The sequence below is a fragment of the Mus musculus genome, chromosome 6, assembly GCF_000001635.26.
Source record: "Mus musculus strain C57BL/6J chromosome 6, GRCm38.p6 C57BL/6J".
NCBI lineage: Eukaryota > Metazoa > Chordata > Mammalia > Rodentia > Muridae > Mus > Mus musculus.
The window spans coordinates 129,608,905-129,625,610 of NC_000072.6; the positions used below are offsets into that span (position 1 = coordinate 129,608,905).

Below are 16,706 nucleotides of genomic sequence, written 5' to 3' on the forward strand. Positions count from 1 at the left end.
GAAAAAAATCAGGGGAAGAAGACACTGGAGTTCTCAGGACTAACTGGCTAAGATTATTTTCTTTCTGACATCATCTTGATTTTCTTTCTTGGTTTTGATCTCTCCTAGGCTGTTTGTTTTTATGAAAAAGAGTTTCACCATGTAGCCTTGGCTGGTCTTGAATCAGCTTATTGACAAGGCTGGCCTCAAACTCATAGAAACCTGCTTGTTCCTGTCCTGACTGCTGGAATTAAAGGCATATGATGCCAAACCTAGACTTTTATTTCCTACAATTACTATGTATCTTAAAGATTCTTATTATAGGTGAGCATTTTAAGAAGGAGGAGGGAAGGTAAACAACAGACACCTTCTTTGCTCTTGCCATACCACCACATAGAGGATTCTGAGAAAGTTCCAAAGTAATATCAATACACAGAGAGAGAGCAAGAAGACCAGGATAGATACCATAAAACCCACCACACCAACCCTTGCCTTGCTTCTCTTTCCTACTGTTATAATCTCTTTAAGAAAGATGTAAAATTGTTAGACTTTTATTCTTGCTGGTTTGATCCCACTTCAGTAAAACTCCCCTTTGCCTTCAACACTGAGGGTCTCTGAGTAACTTTCTAGGACCCGTACTGTTCTGAGGACTCCTGGATCTAGGCCTTTTCCCTTCTACAGAATCAGAGGATAGTTTCTACGTTCTCCTCCATCCCCAAACTTTGGCAGGCCCTGCACTTCTGTGATACACAGAGGTTAGATGTGATCAGTGTCAACTGCTCCTTTTCAATCTTTCCATGGAACAGCTGGTGGGAACTAAAGAGAACATGATTGGAAAGTGAATGTTTGCTCTCTTGATCTGGGCCTATAAGAAGACCTAACATCTTAGAACAGCTTCTTCACACAGTGTTGGAAATTGAGCAAAACTTTAAACTGTTCTAATGGCAGCTGCCTTCATGCCTGTGACTCACTTATCAGTAACCCTCAAATATTTAAACATAAACACAAAGTGTTAAGTTGCCTTTCCCCTAGGCACAGTGGAATCTGTTTACACTGCAAAACTAACTCCATTTCTTGACCAAGAAAACACATATAACACATTCTGCACTAACCTGGAGATGATTATCACAGAAATATCAAGTGCTTTCCTAAGCACACCATGAAATGTATCTAAATTAGTTACACCCTTTCTCATGGTTTCTTTATTAGAAATGTTTTCAAAAGCTTTGTTTCTGGTAAAGCTGCTCACGCTGCTATCACAAGAATTTCCTCCCCTGAAACCTTTTGTATCAGCCTGCCTTGCATTCTAGTCTGGATTTTATGTTTTATTGAGGTCTGTATTGAGCTCTTGGAAATAAGTGGGATTTTTATTGATTTCTTTTTGCATTTTCAGATTGAATACAGTGTCTAGAACATAGGAATGCCCTGTTTTTTTTCTTGTTAGTGTAGGGCTAAACTTTCTTTAATTATTCAATGAATCACAATACTACCACTCACCCAGGTAGGTCCCCTGGATACTGTAACACTGCCATGAGCTAACTAACTGCCACCCCTAACTATCACTATTCTTCAATTTTTGTTTTACTCTTTAGATTGTGTGTGAGAAATCTTTAAGGAATGAGTTGAAGTTCTATAAAAACTAAACAAACCAACCAAACAACAAACCAAAAAACCCAAAGTGTTGTTGGGTGTCTCTCTTGTCCAAATGGATGTACACTAGACTTATAAAATAAAGTGTTGATGGTAGACTGTTATTTACCTTGAAAAGATACAGATTTGTTTTCCTGCAAAGAGTGCTAGGCAGACCTTGGGCTGTGAGATTAAAGGAAGCCTTTCCATCGATGCAGAGTCTTCATGGAGGTTTTCTCCCCCCCCCCCCCCATCTCATGGGCATAGATAGCAAGGAATCTTGTTGTTACTTTCTAAAGTGTGGGTTTTATTTGCCATTCTTTGTATAAGCTTATAGCCTTTGGGGGAATCCCTCATTCAGAGGATCCCAAAGCTAAATCGCATGTTTCTATTGCTTCACAAAAACTTTCAAAACAGAAACCTAAGGCTCCCACAGTTTTATTATAGTCTCTCAGATGAAAGTAAGGCTCTGTGGCTCCCTTTCTGTTGTGATTCTCTGTGTTATTTATATATGATGTCCTACAGACTTTTAAACCTGCCTATTATTTTTTAGTATTTTCTATGTTGTAAAATAGTATACAACACTATTATAAAACATTTCTTCTAAAATTTATTTTTATTTTGAGTGCTTGTCTTCACTCATCTATGTACAAGATATGCATGCAGGTGACTGTAGAAACCAGAGAGGGTGTTGGGTCCTCTGGAAGTGGGGTTACAGCTGGTTATGGGTTGTCATACAGGTGCTGTGAAGTGAACCCAAGTCTTAACCTCTTTACTTGTGTTCTTAACCTCTGAGCCACCTCTCCAGCCCTGTTTTCAAATTTTTCACTAAGACCTAATATCTAGCGATCTTCCCCTCTGGTCTCAGCTTATTTGGGATTATATTATAAAATACAACAGATCAAGCTGTACGCAACAGAAATCTACTTCCCACAATTATGAAGTCTGGGAATCGATGGCTACTGATAACCACATCTACTGTTTATTGATGAGGTCATTGTGCAGGTTGTATATCAGAATTATCCTGTGTTCTCTTATAGCTAAGAGAAGAAAGGTGACTGCCTGGGTGCATTCTTAAGAGGCAAAACTAACTCCATTTCTTGTAATCCCACTTACAAAGCCTTTATCCTTATGATTTAAAACATTATGATCCAGTGCCTGTCTCCTCATATTAATACCTGGAGTTTGAATTTTAAATATGAAACGTGGAGGTACAAAATACAAAATCATTTGGTGTATAACTTATACCCATGGCTCCAGGAGTCCATCTCCTCACTTGCAAACTGTATCCATTCTACCCTAACAACCACAGAGCTGACAACTCCTTCCAGCACCACCTTTCTGACTTGTAAAGTGAAACAAGCTATATACTTTCAAATATAGTGCCTTGCTTTCAACAGACACTGTCATCTCAAGTGGAAAGCATATGAAAGAGTGGGAGAATCCCAAGAAAGCACAAAAATCAACAAAGTGAGTTCCATGAGATTGTCAAGTTCCAAAAGCAGTCCTGCTTGACCTTTCTCAGAGAGTCTCTGCTGTCCCTCCCAGACAGCAGGCTGCTTTCTTGAGTCACTGAGATGGCAACACTGCCAGGCACAGCACTCCCTGTGGTCCCTGCTGTGGCTATACCCAGCCATCAGTTTTCCATAGTGCTGGAGATTAAGCTCCCAGTGAGCTATAGGGTTTTATTCTCCAGTTCTCACAGTTCCTCTGTTTTGATTCCATCTTGAAATGGAAGCTCCTCCTCGTCTTCTTCCCCATATCCTAGAAGCAGCATGATCAACCAATGATCACAATAGCAGACCCTGAGAGGGGAAGTGAGGCAAGAACTGCCAGGAGTGAAAAGACCTCAGGCCTCGGTGACCACTACAAAAATAGAGTCTAGACTCTCTAGAGGCATCTTGAATAAAATATCATATTTAATTTAAACCTTTAGAGAGTGAGTAGGGGATATCTGGGAGGAAATCAAGGTGCTGAGAGTCTACTGGGCAACACCACCTCCTCCAGTAGGGCAGGACCATATTTCCCTAGTTTGGATAGGCTTCAACCACACTCTTGGTCCTCCTGTTCCCTCTTCCCCTGTCTCATGGTTCCTTGGCCCCACAGGCTTCCCTTGTTTTATGGGAACACAATGTGTTTAGCTAATCATTTGGTGGAGGGTGCAGACCTGCTGTTTTGCTTTTGTCTTATGCCCAGTCTCTTCTTCTTAGTCCCAATTTCTCCCGAGACAATTCTCTTGTTCTGGTTGTTGCTGAGATGGGTAATGAAAGTTTTTACACCGCCCTTTTCATGCAGATGTACGTGTTTAGATTTGCACAGTCTTCTGTGTAAGCCTTAAAGCTTGAGCCATAGACAGCACAGGATCCTTTTGGTATTTCCACCAGAGTTAACCTGCAGCAGAGAGAAAGGCATGCCACATCAACATGGACTCTTATTTATGGGATTTGAATGCAGGGATTTCAAATATATTTCAAGTCATTATAGCACTATGTTTATTCCTCCTAACACATGTGCAAAATAGAGCCAATCCAGGTGATAAAAGTAAAAATATAATCCCTCGATGTGCTCATACCAGAAATTAATCACCTCAGAATTCTAAAATCCTCTACATATGAACCTGAGTAAAAATGCTTCAAGATGTTTATTTAATATTAAGTATTTACATTAGAAATGGATGGAGAAATAAACTTCAAATTCAATTGCTGGAGTGTTCTGTGTAAAAATTAGCAATCTTCCATAGGTAAATAGACTAGTATTGTCCGATACAACTGACTATACATAACAAATAACCAAAACAAAGCCCACATCCATACGGGATATCTACTTTGTATCTTGTCCTGATTTCCTAAATAATGCAGTGTGGGAATTGTTTATACAATATTTACATTCTACTTGGCGTGATAGTCAATATAAAATGATTTAAACTATACAGAATTGTCCGAATACAAGCAGGTTCTACACCATTCTGTATAAAGATGATAATCATTCATGGAATTCAGAATCTATGGAGAGATTAAGGTTTGGAGCCAGTCTCCCATGAATGACTACATACACAATTTTACATGGTGAGAAACAAAAGTAATTGTAAAATTCTCAACACACACGCACATGTATATGCACAATAACAGTGCATGTATATGGGTATATGTGTGTGGTACATATGTGTGCATATATGTGTACATGCATGTGTAGTGTATGTGATGTGTGTGTGTGCACACTGGTGTGATGTATGTATGCATATGTGGGTACACATGTGAGTGTGTTTTACTTTTGTCTTAATGTTTGGAATTCCATGATTAATTTAATAAATAAAATTTCTCCTTTTAAGGACAAAGTCAGAAATAGAAGACACAAGGAAATGACAATGTCACTTCAGTGTAAAATTTAAAGCCTAAAGAGAAAGGGGTCCATTGTTATCCTTGTTTAAAAGGGCAAGGTACAGAATGCCATTGGTATAGAAACAGCTGGTACCTGCAGAGAAATTCTATTAGGAACTGCTCTTTGAAGGTTGCAATCCATATACACTAAAGCATCATTTCTAACTTTTTAGTTGAAACTATAATCGTATATGTTTGGGGGTACAACTTCATGATGTGATATATGTGAATGCTGTCTACTGATGAAGTAAAGATATTTAGCATCCCAGGGGCCTCATACATTTGTTATTTCTGTTCTTCCATTGTAAAATAGAATGACCACAGCTAGCCATATGTTACTTCATATTTGAAAGTACCTGGAACATAAAAACAGACAAGAGGCTACTAGGGATGGAAGGCTACAGCTTATTGCATGTCAGTTTTATCCCCATCATTTGAGTCACAAATATACAAAAGAAAATATGCAGTTCTTCAGCCCCTATCTATGAAATTGATATATTTGATTGACCTTTACCAGTTCTCAACACTTAGTCATCAATTTATGTCATTCGTTAATGTTTATCCTGGCTACTCCACCACTCTCCCTGCCCTTTAGATTTAGAATCTAAGCATTTTTCTATACTTATTAGAATATGATAATGTGTCAGATTGTGAAAAAGAAACTGAAAAATGAGTGCTCATAGGAACAGCTGAACAACCCACTTGAGACTCACTGATTGTATGAGAGAGAGGAGCCATCTTCCCACTGCCAGGAGCCATTTGCTGGGATCTGGACCAGTCCCATCCAGTGATAGGACTTAACCAGCTTTAAGAAATCCTGTGAGAAATCACAAGAGAAATACAGATGAAACCCATGTCTAGAATATTAGAAACTCATCACTTGAGCAAGGAGGCATTGTCCCATGGCCTCTGTAATTCTCACTGAACCATAGACACTCAAATATCTCTTAATTTTTCTATCTTTGGGGGTGGTCAGCCATTGGGTGGTATATATGCATATGAGTATGCAGTTGCTCATCTTGCACACAGAAGCTAGGACAAAACATAATATATCTCCCTTCATTGCTCCCTGTCTCATTGTCTTGAAACATGGTCCCTCACTGAAATGAAAACTCAACTTTTCAGCTAAACTGTCTGGTCAGGAGCTTTTGGGATCTACCTGTCTCTGAGTCTAGAGCTGGGGATACAAACATGTTCACCAATGCCTGATGGGAGCTGTGGAGTTCATGTTCAGGTCCTCAAGTTTTAAGAACAAATGTTTCAACTCACTGAGCCATCTCCCCAACTCCCACTTTCTTAATTTTTATCACTATTGTCTGGAATGGGTATTAGAACACCTTGATGCCTGCTGTATGTTCTAGGTTTGCACTCCAGTGACTTTCCTCAAGTATTAGAATTAAATGGAATTAAATACTTAACCTGTTCTTCTTTACTGTATATCTTCAGAAGGCTGGAATTTTGAGACAAACAGGAAGCTTGGCTCTGGTTCCAGGTTTTCTCTTCATTAAAAAATTGGTAACAGTTGTTTCTGTGACATATCCAGTTGTTAGGGCATGGGCCACAGTAGCCCTCTAGAAAGAGATGAGATTAATCCTGTACACACTTGACTATTGAACCAGATCTCATCTAGGCAAGTTAAATACCCTTTCTGTTCCAATTCTAAATCATCGAATCATTATATATGAAGAAAAGAAGGTCCCCAAACTAAAGATTTCTTCCTTCCTTCCTTCCTTCCTTCCTTCCTTCCTTCCTTCCTTCCTTCCTTCCTTTATTCTTCCTTCTTCACCCTTTCTTTCTTTCTTTCTTTCTTTCTTTCTTTCTTTCTTTCTTTCTTTCTTTCTTTCTTTCTTTCTTTCTTTCTTTTTCTTTCTTTCCCTTTTTCCTTCTATTTTTTTATTGAAAATAGATTATTTTCTCACGCATTATAGCCTGATTAATAGTTTCCTTTCTTCCTACTCCTCCTAGTTTCTCCCCACCTTCCCTTTCCTCCAGATTCACTTCCTTTCTGTTTCTCATTACATAATAGCAGGCTTCTAAGAGATATCAACCAAATACAACAAAATAAAATATAATAAGAAACAGCAAAACTATTCTTTATTTATTTACTGTTTCTAGACAGGGATTCATGTAACCCATTCTGGCTTTGAACTTTCTACACAGCCAGTCTGGGATGTGAATTACTGATCCTCCTACTTTAGCGTGTTAAGTGCCAGAAAAAAAGGAACATAATACTCTCTTCCAACAATTTCACAGCCTTCACAGTTAAAAGCAATAAAGTCTACAGTGAACTATGTGCTATATATCTAACTATATCATAAATATTTTGAATGCCTTTGAATATTTAGTAAATCCTGATACACATAGATGTTTGCAATTTGTGTTTAATATTAAAAAAAGATTCACTTACCTCTTGAGGAAACTGGGACTTCCTTGTTGCACAATACTGTCAAGATAATTATAACTGTTAAACTTTAGTAACTTCTACTGTAAACAAATGTGACTTGGATGTTTGTAGAACAGCCAAGCTATGGTTTAAAACATTTTCACTCTCACTACTGAATGTTTCTTTGCTTTTATATATTTTTTCACTTTTTAAACTCTATGTGTGTGTGTGCCCACATACATGTTGCATGTAGGCATGCATATGAGGGTACCCATGTACCAGGGAGTGAACATGGAGGCCAGGGAACCATTTTGTGGAGTCAGTTCTTCCTTCCACATTTCTTTGGTTTTTGGGAATGGAATTCAGATTGTAGGTTTATGCAGCAAATATCTGTACCTGGCTGAAACGTCTCTTTGAAAATGGCAAGCCACATCAATGTGTTAAGGGTGAATCGAATTGCCAAGGCTATAGCAAGGACTCGAACAACGAACATTGGAGATACTGTCAAAGAAAAACAGGAGAAGTCAGAGCAAAAGGAAGGCTAATGGACCAAGGTGGCTTTCTGTTTAATATAAATGTTCATCTTTATGAAAAGGTAGAGAAAAGGTGTTTCCTTAGACCAAGAAGCATAAGCACTCAAGTGACTCAAATATAAGAGTACTAAGTGTGCATTTCATCTAAGGTCCCTCCTTTCGTCCATTCCAATCCATGATCCTTTGCAAGTTTTTGAAACTTTTTTCCCCTCATTACACAAAGTTTCACTATGAAGCCTCAGGCTGTACACAAATTTGCAGTCCTCCAGCTTCAGATCTTGAATTGTGGGATTACAGATTATATCACTAGTTTTTGCTCCCTGAATAAATTACATTTCTCAATTTTATCTTCTATGTAGATTTTACTAATTTATCTACAATTTAGATTGTATCAATTTTATCTTCTACATAAGAGCTATTATGTATTAATGCTTTTATAATCAATGTTTTAACAACACACATTTCAGGTATTAGTAAAATATTCTGTATCTTTTGGTTAGGACAACATCCTAGGACTATACCACGTTGTGACATATATGAAGTCAAACTGCATACTTATATTCACTTTCATTGATATCTGCACAAACTAAATCAACAGATTTTTCAATTTTCCCAGTAGACATTTCAAATGCATGCTAAGTTCTGGCATTAGAAATAGTAATAGTTTTCATACTCACTTTTGAGTTTTTCTATAGGGTATCTTCCTCTTATGATACCTAGTGGATAAAGAGCACAGATGTTATGCTTTCTAGTGACTGAAACTTTTAGTTCACAAAGATTACTCTAATTTTATAGTAGCACAAGTAAATAGAATTTCCTGGTTCATTGCATCTTTCTCAGCAATTATTATTGTTTACATGTTTTATCTATAAACTTAGTATGCACTATTTTTCTGTTTTAATAATTTTATTTCCTTTCATAATAAGGTTAGACATTTCTATTTACATTTAAATAATGTGTATATTTTTCATTTCCATGAGACTTTTCTAGTTTTTATCAAGTTATTGGCTTGCTCCATACTTCTCAGTTGGTGACTGTGACACCACACCTTGTCATATATTTTGCATGCATATGTTCCGGATATTCTCTCTGTTTTGTTCATGATACCTTCAGAGGGATGAAATGACTTATTTTTCCTAGGTTGATTCTGTCAAGCTTTCCTTCATGGCTCATATTATAGATATGAATAAAATGCATTTATAATAATGTTACATATTTATTTTTATTGTTACATTAATTTTGTATATGTGTGTGTGATATTTGGAAGGAATGAAACTTACAGAAGTTATTCTTTGTTGAATGCACACTGAACTTTCATATCATGATTTATAGAATAAACCTGTGTCCTGTCACTGACATGAATGCTGCCATCAGTGTATTATGGCTTCACTCCATATGCATTAGTATTTTCATACATAAGCTAATCAGCCTGCCCATTTCCTACAGGTATAACTTTACTACATTCATAAAAATGCTTGAAAATTCAATGGTGCCTACAATATTAGTACATGTTTCTTTTCAGAGCAGAATGGGTATTACAGCACTTTATTTCATCGTTAAGACTTTAAAATAAGACTCTTGAAAGTTGCCTCATCAGTTAGGAATGGGTATAACTCTTTCAGAGACTCTGAGTTCTATTTCCAGCTCACAATAAGCTGAGATTCCAGCTACTTGGGATTTGGCCCCTTCTTCTGGCCCTGGTGAGCACCTGCACTTATATGTGCGTGCATACACACACACACACACACACACACACACACACACACACACACACACACACACACAAAACACAGATAGAGAAATGAAATAAAAATAATTACTTTTAACAAAAACTTTAAAATGAGCTCTTCAAGAGTAGCTGGAAAGAACCCAGATGCCCCTCAACAGAGGAATGGATACAGAAAATGTGGCGCATTTACACAATGGAGTACTACTCAGCTATTAAAAAGAATGAATTTATGAAATTCCTAGCCAAATGGATGGACCTGGAGGGCATCATCCTGAGCGAGGTAACCCAATCACAAAGGAACTAACACAGTATGTACTCACTGATAAGTGGATACTAGCCCAAAACTTAGTATACCCAAGATATAAGATACAATTTTCCAAATGCATGAAACTCTAGAAGAATGAAGACCAAAGTGTGGACACTGTGCCCCTTCTTAGAATTGGGAACAAAACACCCATGGAAGGAGCTACAGAGACAAAGTTTGGAGCTGCGACAAAAGGATGGACCATCTAGAGACTGCCTTATCTAGGGATCCACCCCATAATCAGCTTCCAAACGCTGACACCACTGCATACACTAGCAAGATTTTGCTCAAAGAACCCAGATATAGCTGTCTCTCATGAGACTAGGCAGGGGCCCAGCAAACACAGAAGTGGATGCTCACAGTCAGCTATTGGATGGATCACAGGCCCCCCAACGGAGAAGCTAGAGAAAGTATCCAAGGAGCTAAAGAGATCTGCAACCCTGTAGGTGCAACAACATTATGTACTAAACAGTACCCCGGAGCTCTTGACTCTAGCTACATATGTATCAAAAGATGGCCTAGTCGGCCATCACTGGAAAGAGAGGCCCATCGGACACACAAACTTTATATGCCCCAGTACAGGGGAACGCCAGGGACAAAAAAATGAGAATGGGTGGGTAGGGAAGTGGGGGGGGGGAGGGTATGGGGGACTTTTGGGATAGCATTGGAAATGTCATTGAGGAAAATACGTAATAAAAAAAAAAGAGTATGACATTCTAAACTATGGTATATTGACATCCTGATAGAATCACATTGACTGTGCACACACACAAATATTTTATCTGTAAAGTGTTGTATTTATCCTTGAATAGTTTCTATTTCTACTATGTGTGCTTTATTCTTTTTTTCATTAGCAGTTCAAAGTAACTTTAAAGTAATTTCTACGTTACTTTTAATATTAAAGTTTATTTTGCCTCTTTCAAATTTTTGGTCATAAAATTTTCATACATTATAGTTTTTTGATAGTTTTAGTTATGAAATAAATTTATTTTTGTTTATGCATTAATTTTCTATCAAGGTTACATTCAAATTATATTACTAATCAACATTTTTTAATTATGTATTTGCAAGTTTTCAAATACTTTTATTTATATCTTTTTTGCTTTTAAACTCTGATGTGATAGATATCACCTTTTTATCTTTTCTTGTGTAATCACTTACCAATATCAGAAAATTTTGTAACAGTGGCAATAATATTTTTGCATTTTAATTATTACATTGAAAAATCCTCCTAACATTTAATAATATAACTAGAAATTTGTACATATTCTATGTGTTATACATTCATACATATATTAAAGACAGCATTTAGGTTATAATAATTTGAAAATCAAAATTTCATAAAATCAAAATTTGTATTGAATTTTAATCAATGTCTTTTAAACATCATGTACACAATTACATAAGCATTCACCTTTGGTTATTACATACCACATGATTGAATTCCTTAAATTAGCTTTTTTAATGTAACTTTTGTTAATTTATTTCTTCATTTTTATTTATTTATTTTAATTTACATATTTTTGTTCTTTAATCTTTTTTTTATTGTCCAGTATCATCCCCCTCCCTGTCTGCCTTCTGACCATTCCCTATCCCATTCTTTCTCCCCCATCTCCAAGAGGATGTCCCCAACTCCCCACTCCCACTCTACCATACCTCCCCACTCGCTGGGACTTCAAGTCTTTTGATGTAATAAAATTTATGGATGAATTTGTTGGCTTTCTTCTAGAGTTATTTATTCTATCTTTTTTTTTTTTTTTTTTGAGATGGTGTCTCATGTAACCAAGTTGAACTTAAACTCTTTACTGGTGGGGATAACCTTCTCTTCTAACTTCTCCTGCCTCCATTTACCAAGTCCTGGGATGGCAGATATGTGAGAACACACCAGGCTCAGGCTTCCTCCTTTATATAATTTGCTGCAAATTTTAATATTGATAATACTCTGGCTTGAAATAGTTTGAGTAAAAATTGTCTCCACTACATTCAGAAAGGTCCCTAAAAATTTCCTAAATTTACTACTTATATTATATTTTAAGAAGATAGTTAGATGATTTTTTAAAATTTATTTTCTATAGTCTACCATATAGCCTTCCTTAAAAGCAGATTCCCAAAATTCTTGGTTCAGTTGTCCTTATAACAAATTGTCTCATCACCTGTAACTTGCATATACATTCTATAGCAAAAAGAGCTTGTTCCCCTGGGGAAGTAAAAAGAAAAAGGGTTGTGAATGACAACAGCAATGTTTCCACATCCACCTCAGTCCATTTTGAGGAGACAAATGTAAACCAAGACGTACCATTTTCTCCAGGTTGACTGGTAGTTAGTGCTAATCTTTGTTTCTGTTGTTCTTGAGAAGTATCCCACTTTGCTGGCTTGAGGTCGTAATTATGGCATTTGCTCATCTCTGGAGAAAACAACACAAGCTGATGCAAGTTCACAGACTTTCTGCCATTTGAAAAATAAGTCTCTGACTTTGACCTTGTCTTTCTATGGATATACTTCCCATGAACATCCTTTTAAAGGGCAGCATGTGTTTCCTTTGCTTTTGTTACCTTATTATTAAGATGGTTATACTTTCTAACAGACATAAAAATGCTTATTCCTTGGAGAATTAGAGTTAGCAAAATAGTACGGAATTTTGAAATAAACCAGTTCATAATGTAAAATGAAATCTAACATCAAAGCGGACTTTATGCAATGGAAGGAAATAGAGGAAGATGGATATATAATTACACAATACACCTAGATGTAATATTGATAAGTAGAAGTAATTTAAATCTGTATTCAGATCTCTACAGTATAGAAGAGAAAAGCATCAATACAATAGCCTATGGACATGATAACAATGAAACAAAGCATGATGACCTTGGTATGAATAATGCCAACTCTGTACAAGAGTAAATACTAGTGTGCCAAATTCTTTGAGAGTTGGGAGCATATAAAGACCCGAATGGTATATTCCTAAGTCTTATAATAAATATGACAGTCTTGTCTTTGAACAAAGCAAGTTGGAAAAAAAAATTTTGGTTTTTTTTTTTCTTAAAATTTCCATTGTCAATTTGATCATTGTGTAAATGAAAAGATTTTATCAAATTTATTTTAGGCTTAAATATTGGCCTTAAACATTGTTTGCATATAATTCAATTATAAGACCCGAAGAGTACAGGTTATTATGTTTAGTGAAAATTTTGAATGCCAGAGATATTCAGCATAGTATCTATGAGCAATTCATAACACTTTTTAGAATAAGAGGCACTTTTAAGTTCTATATTCCATGAGTTGCATAGTCTAGGATTCTGCTAAGGTAAATTCAGAATGATTTATTTTTCTATTGGTATAAACAAAATGAAAATGCACAGAGACCATGGACTGCCCCGATTTAAAGATGGAAAGCTTGGAAAGTTTAATTAAAATTCAGCTCTTCTGATTCCAAGTGCTATGCCTTTTCATTATTCCAACCCATCCTATGTTATAAATGATTTCACAGTGGAGTAGGTAGATGATGAATTAAAGGGAAAAAGCTTTCCACAATCTCAAAAACTAAATTTTAAATGCATTATAAGTATAACAGGAAATGAACATAATGAGAAAAACAGTTAAGCGGTTTCCCATGTTTATCATTGCCTCGTAGAGATAGATGCTGGGTATATTAACACTACAGAGCAGTAGACATATACATTCATATGGACACAACATACCTGAGTGATGAGACTTTCGATCACGAATCAATGCCATTATGTGAGAATTATGAGAGATTTACTTCAGAAACTGATCCAGGTTGTAGTTTTTGTTATTTATTAACTAACATTTTTTAAGACAGTGTATCTCTCTGCAGCCATGGCTACCTCAGATTTACAGAGATAATCTGCCTCTGCTTCCTGAATGCTGAGATTAAAGATATGTGACACCACTTCCGAATCTGTCCTAATTTCTGTAATACACAAAAGACTCATATAGACAAGGTAAATTCTAACAGATTTTTTTTCTGCTGTCTCTATGGTGAGATGAAAATATTTGTTTTAGACAAGTATAATATAGAAAAGAATTTTCTTTAAATATGAAATAATGGAAATAACAGCTCATCCAAGACAGGGGGAATTTAATATTTTTATGGTAAAATAAAGACTCACTATTTCAAAATACAGTTTGAATAATTGATTAAAATCAATTAAGTATTTTTAATTTATTTACAATGAGATAGTTAATAAAAAATTTTGGCTTCCTGACATTGAACTTCAGCACATAAAATGTTTTGTTTGTAGTTTTTACTTGGTGATGGATTTTTTTGTAAGATAAATAAATGTCAGATACATAAGTTTCTGTTGTAGATTTTCTCATCTTTTAGTAAAACTTCTGTCTATCACCATCAATAAAATGTTACCATTTTCATCATGTTTTATTGTTACATTGAGTGGTGTAACATCTGCATTCAAATAATTTCATAGATGTGTATATTGCAACATTTCCATTGTCTAGAAGTGTTCCCATAGAGTAGCTGTTTAATATATAGTGCTCAGGTCTTTAAAATGGGCACTATTCATACATGAATATGATAACTGAATGAAATGCACACTACTTGTCTCTTCATGAATGTGAAGTTGTGTTAGCTCTGAAGTAAAACGACCCCTTCATAAGATTATTTCATTTGTGTGTTAATTCTCAGTCAAACGTCAGCCTTCTAATTCCCAAAATATACTTTGCTTAAGAGGTAGGGCCTATTATTTCAGCAACATAACTTCTTACTCTTCAGTAGGACTGCCCTGGTTATGGACACTGGATATAGTGATACAGAGTATATCAAACCTCAGACAAGCAAAGCACTATTTGCCTTCAGTATTTCTACTCAAACATGTAAGCTACAATTACCTGGCATGTAAATAGTTATAGAACTTTCCTGACTTGACATATAACTCCTATTTTATGGGAAAAAAAGCTGTTAGAAATATATGTATAAGTATGTAGACTCACAGACCTGAGCAGAGAAGGGAGATCCTGTTTCTTGTGAGTCAAAGCCTTCAACTCAACTAGAAAATGTGGGCCTTGTCCTCAGAAAAAAATTGGAACTGAAAGTGAAGATGTTTGAGTAATTTCATCTCCGAGGCCGTTGTGAAAGGGTCAGTTTCATCTTCTTGTAAAGAACCCCCACACAACCACAGCACAGCTATCATTCCTGCCACACACAACGTGGCTTATTTGCTGAAGGCGGTTTGATCACAGTTGGTGAATAAGTGTCAAGCCCTTAGGGATGGACAATGATGATCTTAATGGTAAGAAATAGAGTGGAGTTTTGAAAAGTAAACAATGGCGTTATATAACATGGAAATCAGAAGTGCAAAAAAATACAAAATATAGTTTTCAATCTGTTTGAAAATAAATAGAAGGAAAAAAATCCTTTACTCATCCTATGCATAAGCTTTGGTCATTTTACTGGAATCTAGTCTGCTGCAATGTGTAGGTGGGAACCATGGGAACTATTTTTCTTGACCATACAGAGAAACATACACACATATATGCTAGATGTATTCATATGAAAATAAATATGTTTATGTACATAGAAAATAAAAATAATTTAATAGTCATTTAATAGGGCTAGTGTTAGCAAACAGTGTAACATTAATTTGCAAGTGCTGATATATTGTTAAAGATGAAAGATTAATAGCAACAACTATCTTGTTAAATATACAGTTAAACTAATAATGGAAGCATTGTGAAATATTGGTGAGAAAATACAAAGTTTCTGAATATTCATAAAGCTGTCAACTGTTCTTAGCATGCTTTAGATATTTGGTTCAATTCTAATTAACACTCTGGATTTTGTTGTAGGAAAATCTTAAATATGTATTAAGTACATAGATAGCCAAGATCTAGGAAGCCATAATTGAAGAAACAAAAGTTGGTGACATCATTTTTATTATTTGCTATTTTATTATATTATTTTATTATATTATTTTTTATTATATTATTTTATTATTTGCCGGAGAGATGGCTCGGCAAATGAGAGCACTTGCTGCTTTTGCAGAAGACTTTGGCTTAATTCCCAACACCCACCTGGTGGAGCACATAACTGCAGTTTACTGGGGGGTTGGGGGGTAACTGTCACCCTGTTCTGGTCTCCTCACACATCAGGTACCTACCTACATGGGGCACATACACACATAACATGTAGAGAAAACACTCATACACATAGAATTTTAAAGCATCATGTCTAAAAGCCATTTTATTTTAAAATTTAAGTTAAGTTATAATCACATCATTTCCTCTTCCCCCTTCTTTACTTTATCCTCCCCCATTCTCCATATCCCCCTTTACTCTCTCTCAAATTCATGTTTTTCCCTTTTGATTTTTAAGTGCTTCTTTAACTGTTATTCTTTAAATGTTATCTATTTATATATTTATCTATGTATCTACATAGCTGTCTAATATACATGGTATATGAATACACCCACACACACAAATAAATATGTAATAACAACTTGATCAATTTCTTTAGTGTTACATGTATGTATTTGATTTCAGCACTGACCACTTGGTATTTGATAACGAATTAGAGGGCTCATTCCAAAGAAGACTATTCCCCCCAAATTTCAGCACTTCTTTTTTTTTTCCTGTAGTTCTTTGTCTATGATGGAGTACCATGATATTTCCCTCTTCCATGTCAGCAGTGTCTATATATGTTGTACTTGTATGACTCCTGTGTAGGTAGACATATTTGTGAGACATCATGACTGAAGTTTTATGTCACTTCTCTAATCTCACAGCAGCTCTGCAGGTC

At 35.8% G+C, this 16,706-nt stretch overlaps 1 protein-coding gene across 5 annotated transcripts; it reads right to left on the reverse strand.

The window, feature by feature from the left end:
- Positions 1 to 1,418: 1,418 nt before the first annotated feature.
- Positions 1,419 to 14,999, reverse strand: Klrk1 (killer cell lectin-like receptor subfamily K, member 1). Of its 5 annotated transcripts, none has more exons than NM_001083322.2 (8): positions 14,907 to 14,960; positions 12,231 to 12,338; positions 8,579 to 8,617; positions 7,765 to 7,869; positions 7,393 to 7,428; positions 6,405 to 6,556; positions 5,699 to 5,802; positions 1,419 to 3,999 (listed from the first exon to the last, which is right to left on the reverse strand). In NM_001083322.2, the coding sequence occupies exons 2-8, from the start codon at positions 12,334 to 12,336 to the stop codon at positions 3,882 to 3,884; spliced, it is 660 nt and encodes a 219-aa protein (NP_001076791.1). In that variant the 5' UTR covers positions 12,337 to 12,338; positions 14,907 to 14,960; the 3' UTR covers positions 1,419 to 3,881. The 5 variants fall into 5 exon arrangements, with proteins under 5 accessions (NP_001076791.1, NP_001272947.1, NP_149069.1 ...); NM_001286018.1 differs by having other exon boundaries at positions 7,393 to 7,446; NM_033078.4 differs by lacking the exon at positions 14,907 to 14,960 and adding an exon at positions 13,633 to 13,779.
- Between the last annotated feature and the right edge of the window lie 1,707 nt (positions 15,000 to 16,706).

Excerpts from the sequence above, each read along its gene's own strand:
- Klrk1 (NM_033078.4), bottom strand. The coding sequence starts at position 13,669 with ATGGCATTGATTCGTGATCGAAAGTCTCATCACTCAG. Across the intron at positions 5,803-6,404 it reads TATACAGTAAAGAAGAACAG|GATTTCTTAAAGCTGGTTAA; the intron begins GTTAAGTATTTA and ends GATTTCTCACAG. Across the intron at positions 4,000-5,698 it reads TCCTCTCTCTCATACAATCA|GTTAACTCTGGTGGAAATAC; the intron begins GTGAGTCTCAAG and ends TCTCTGCTGCAG.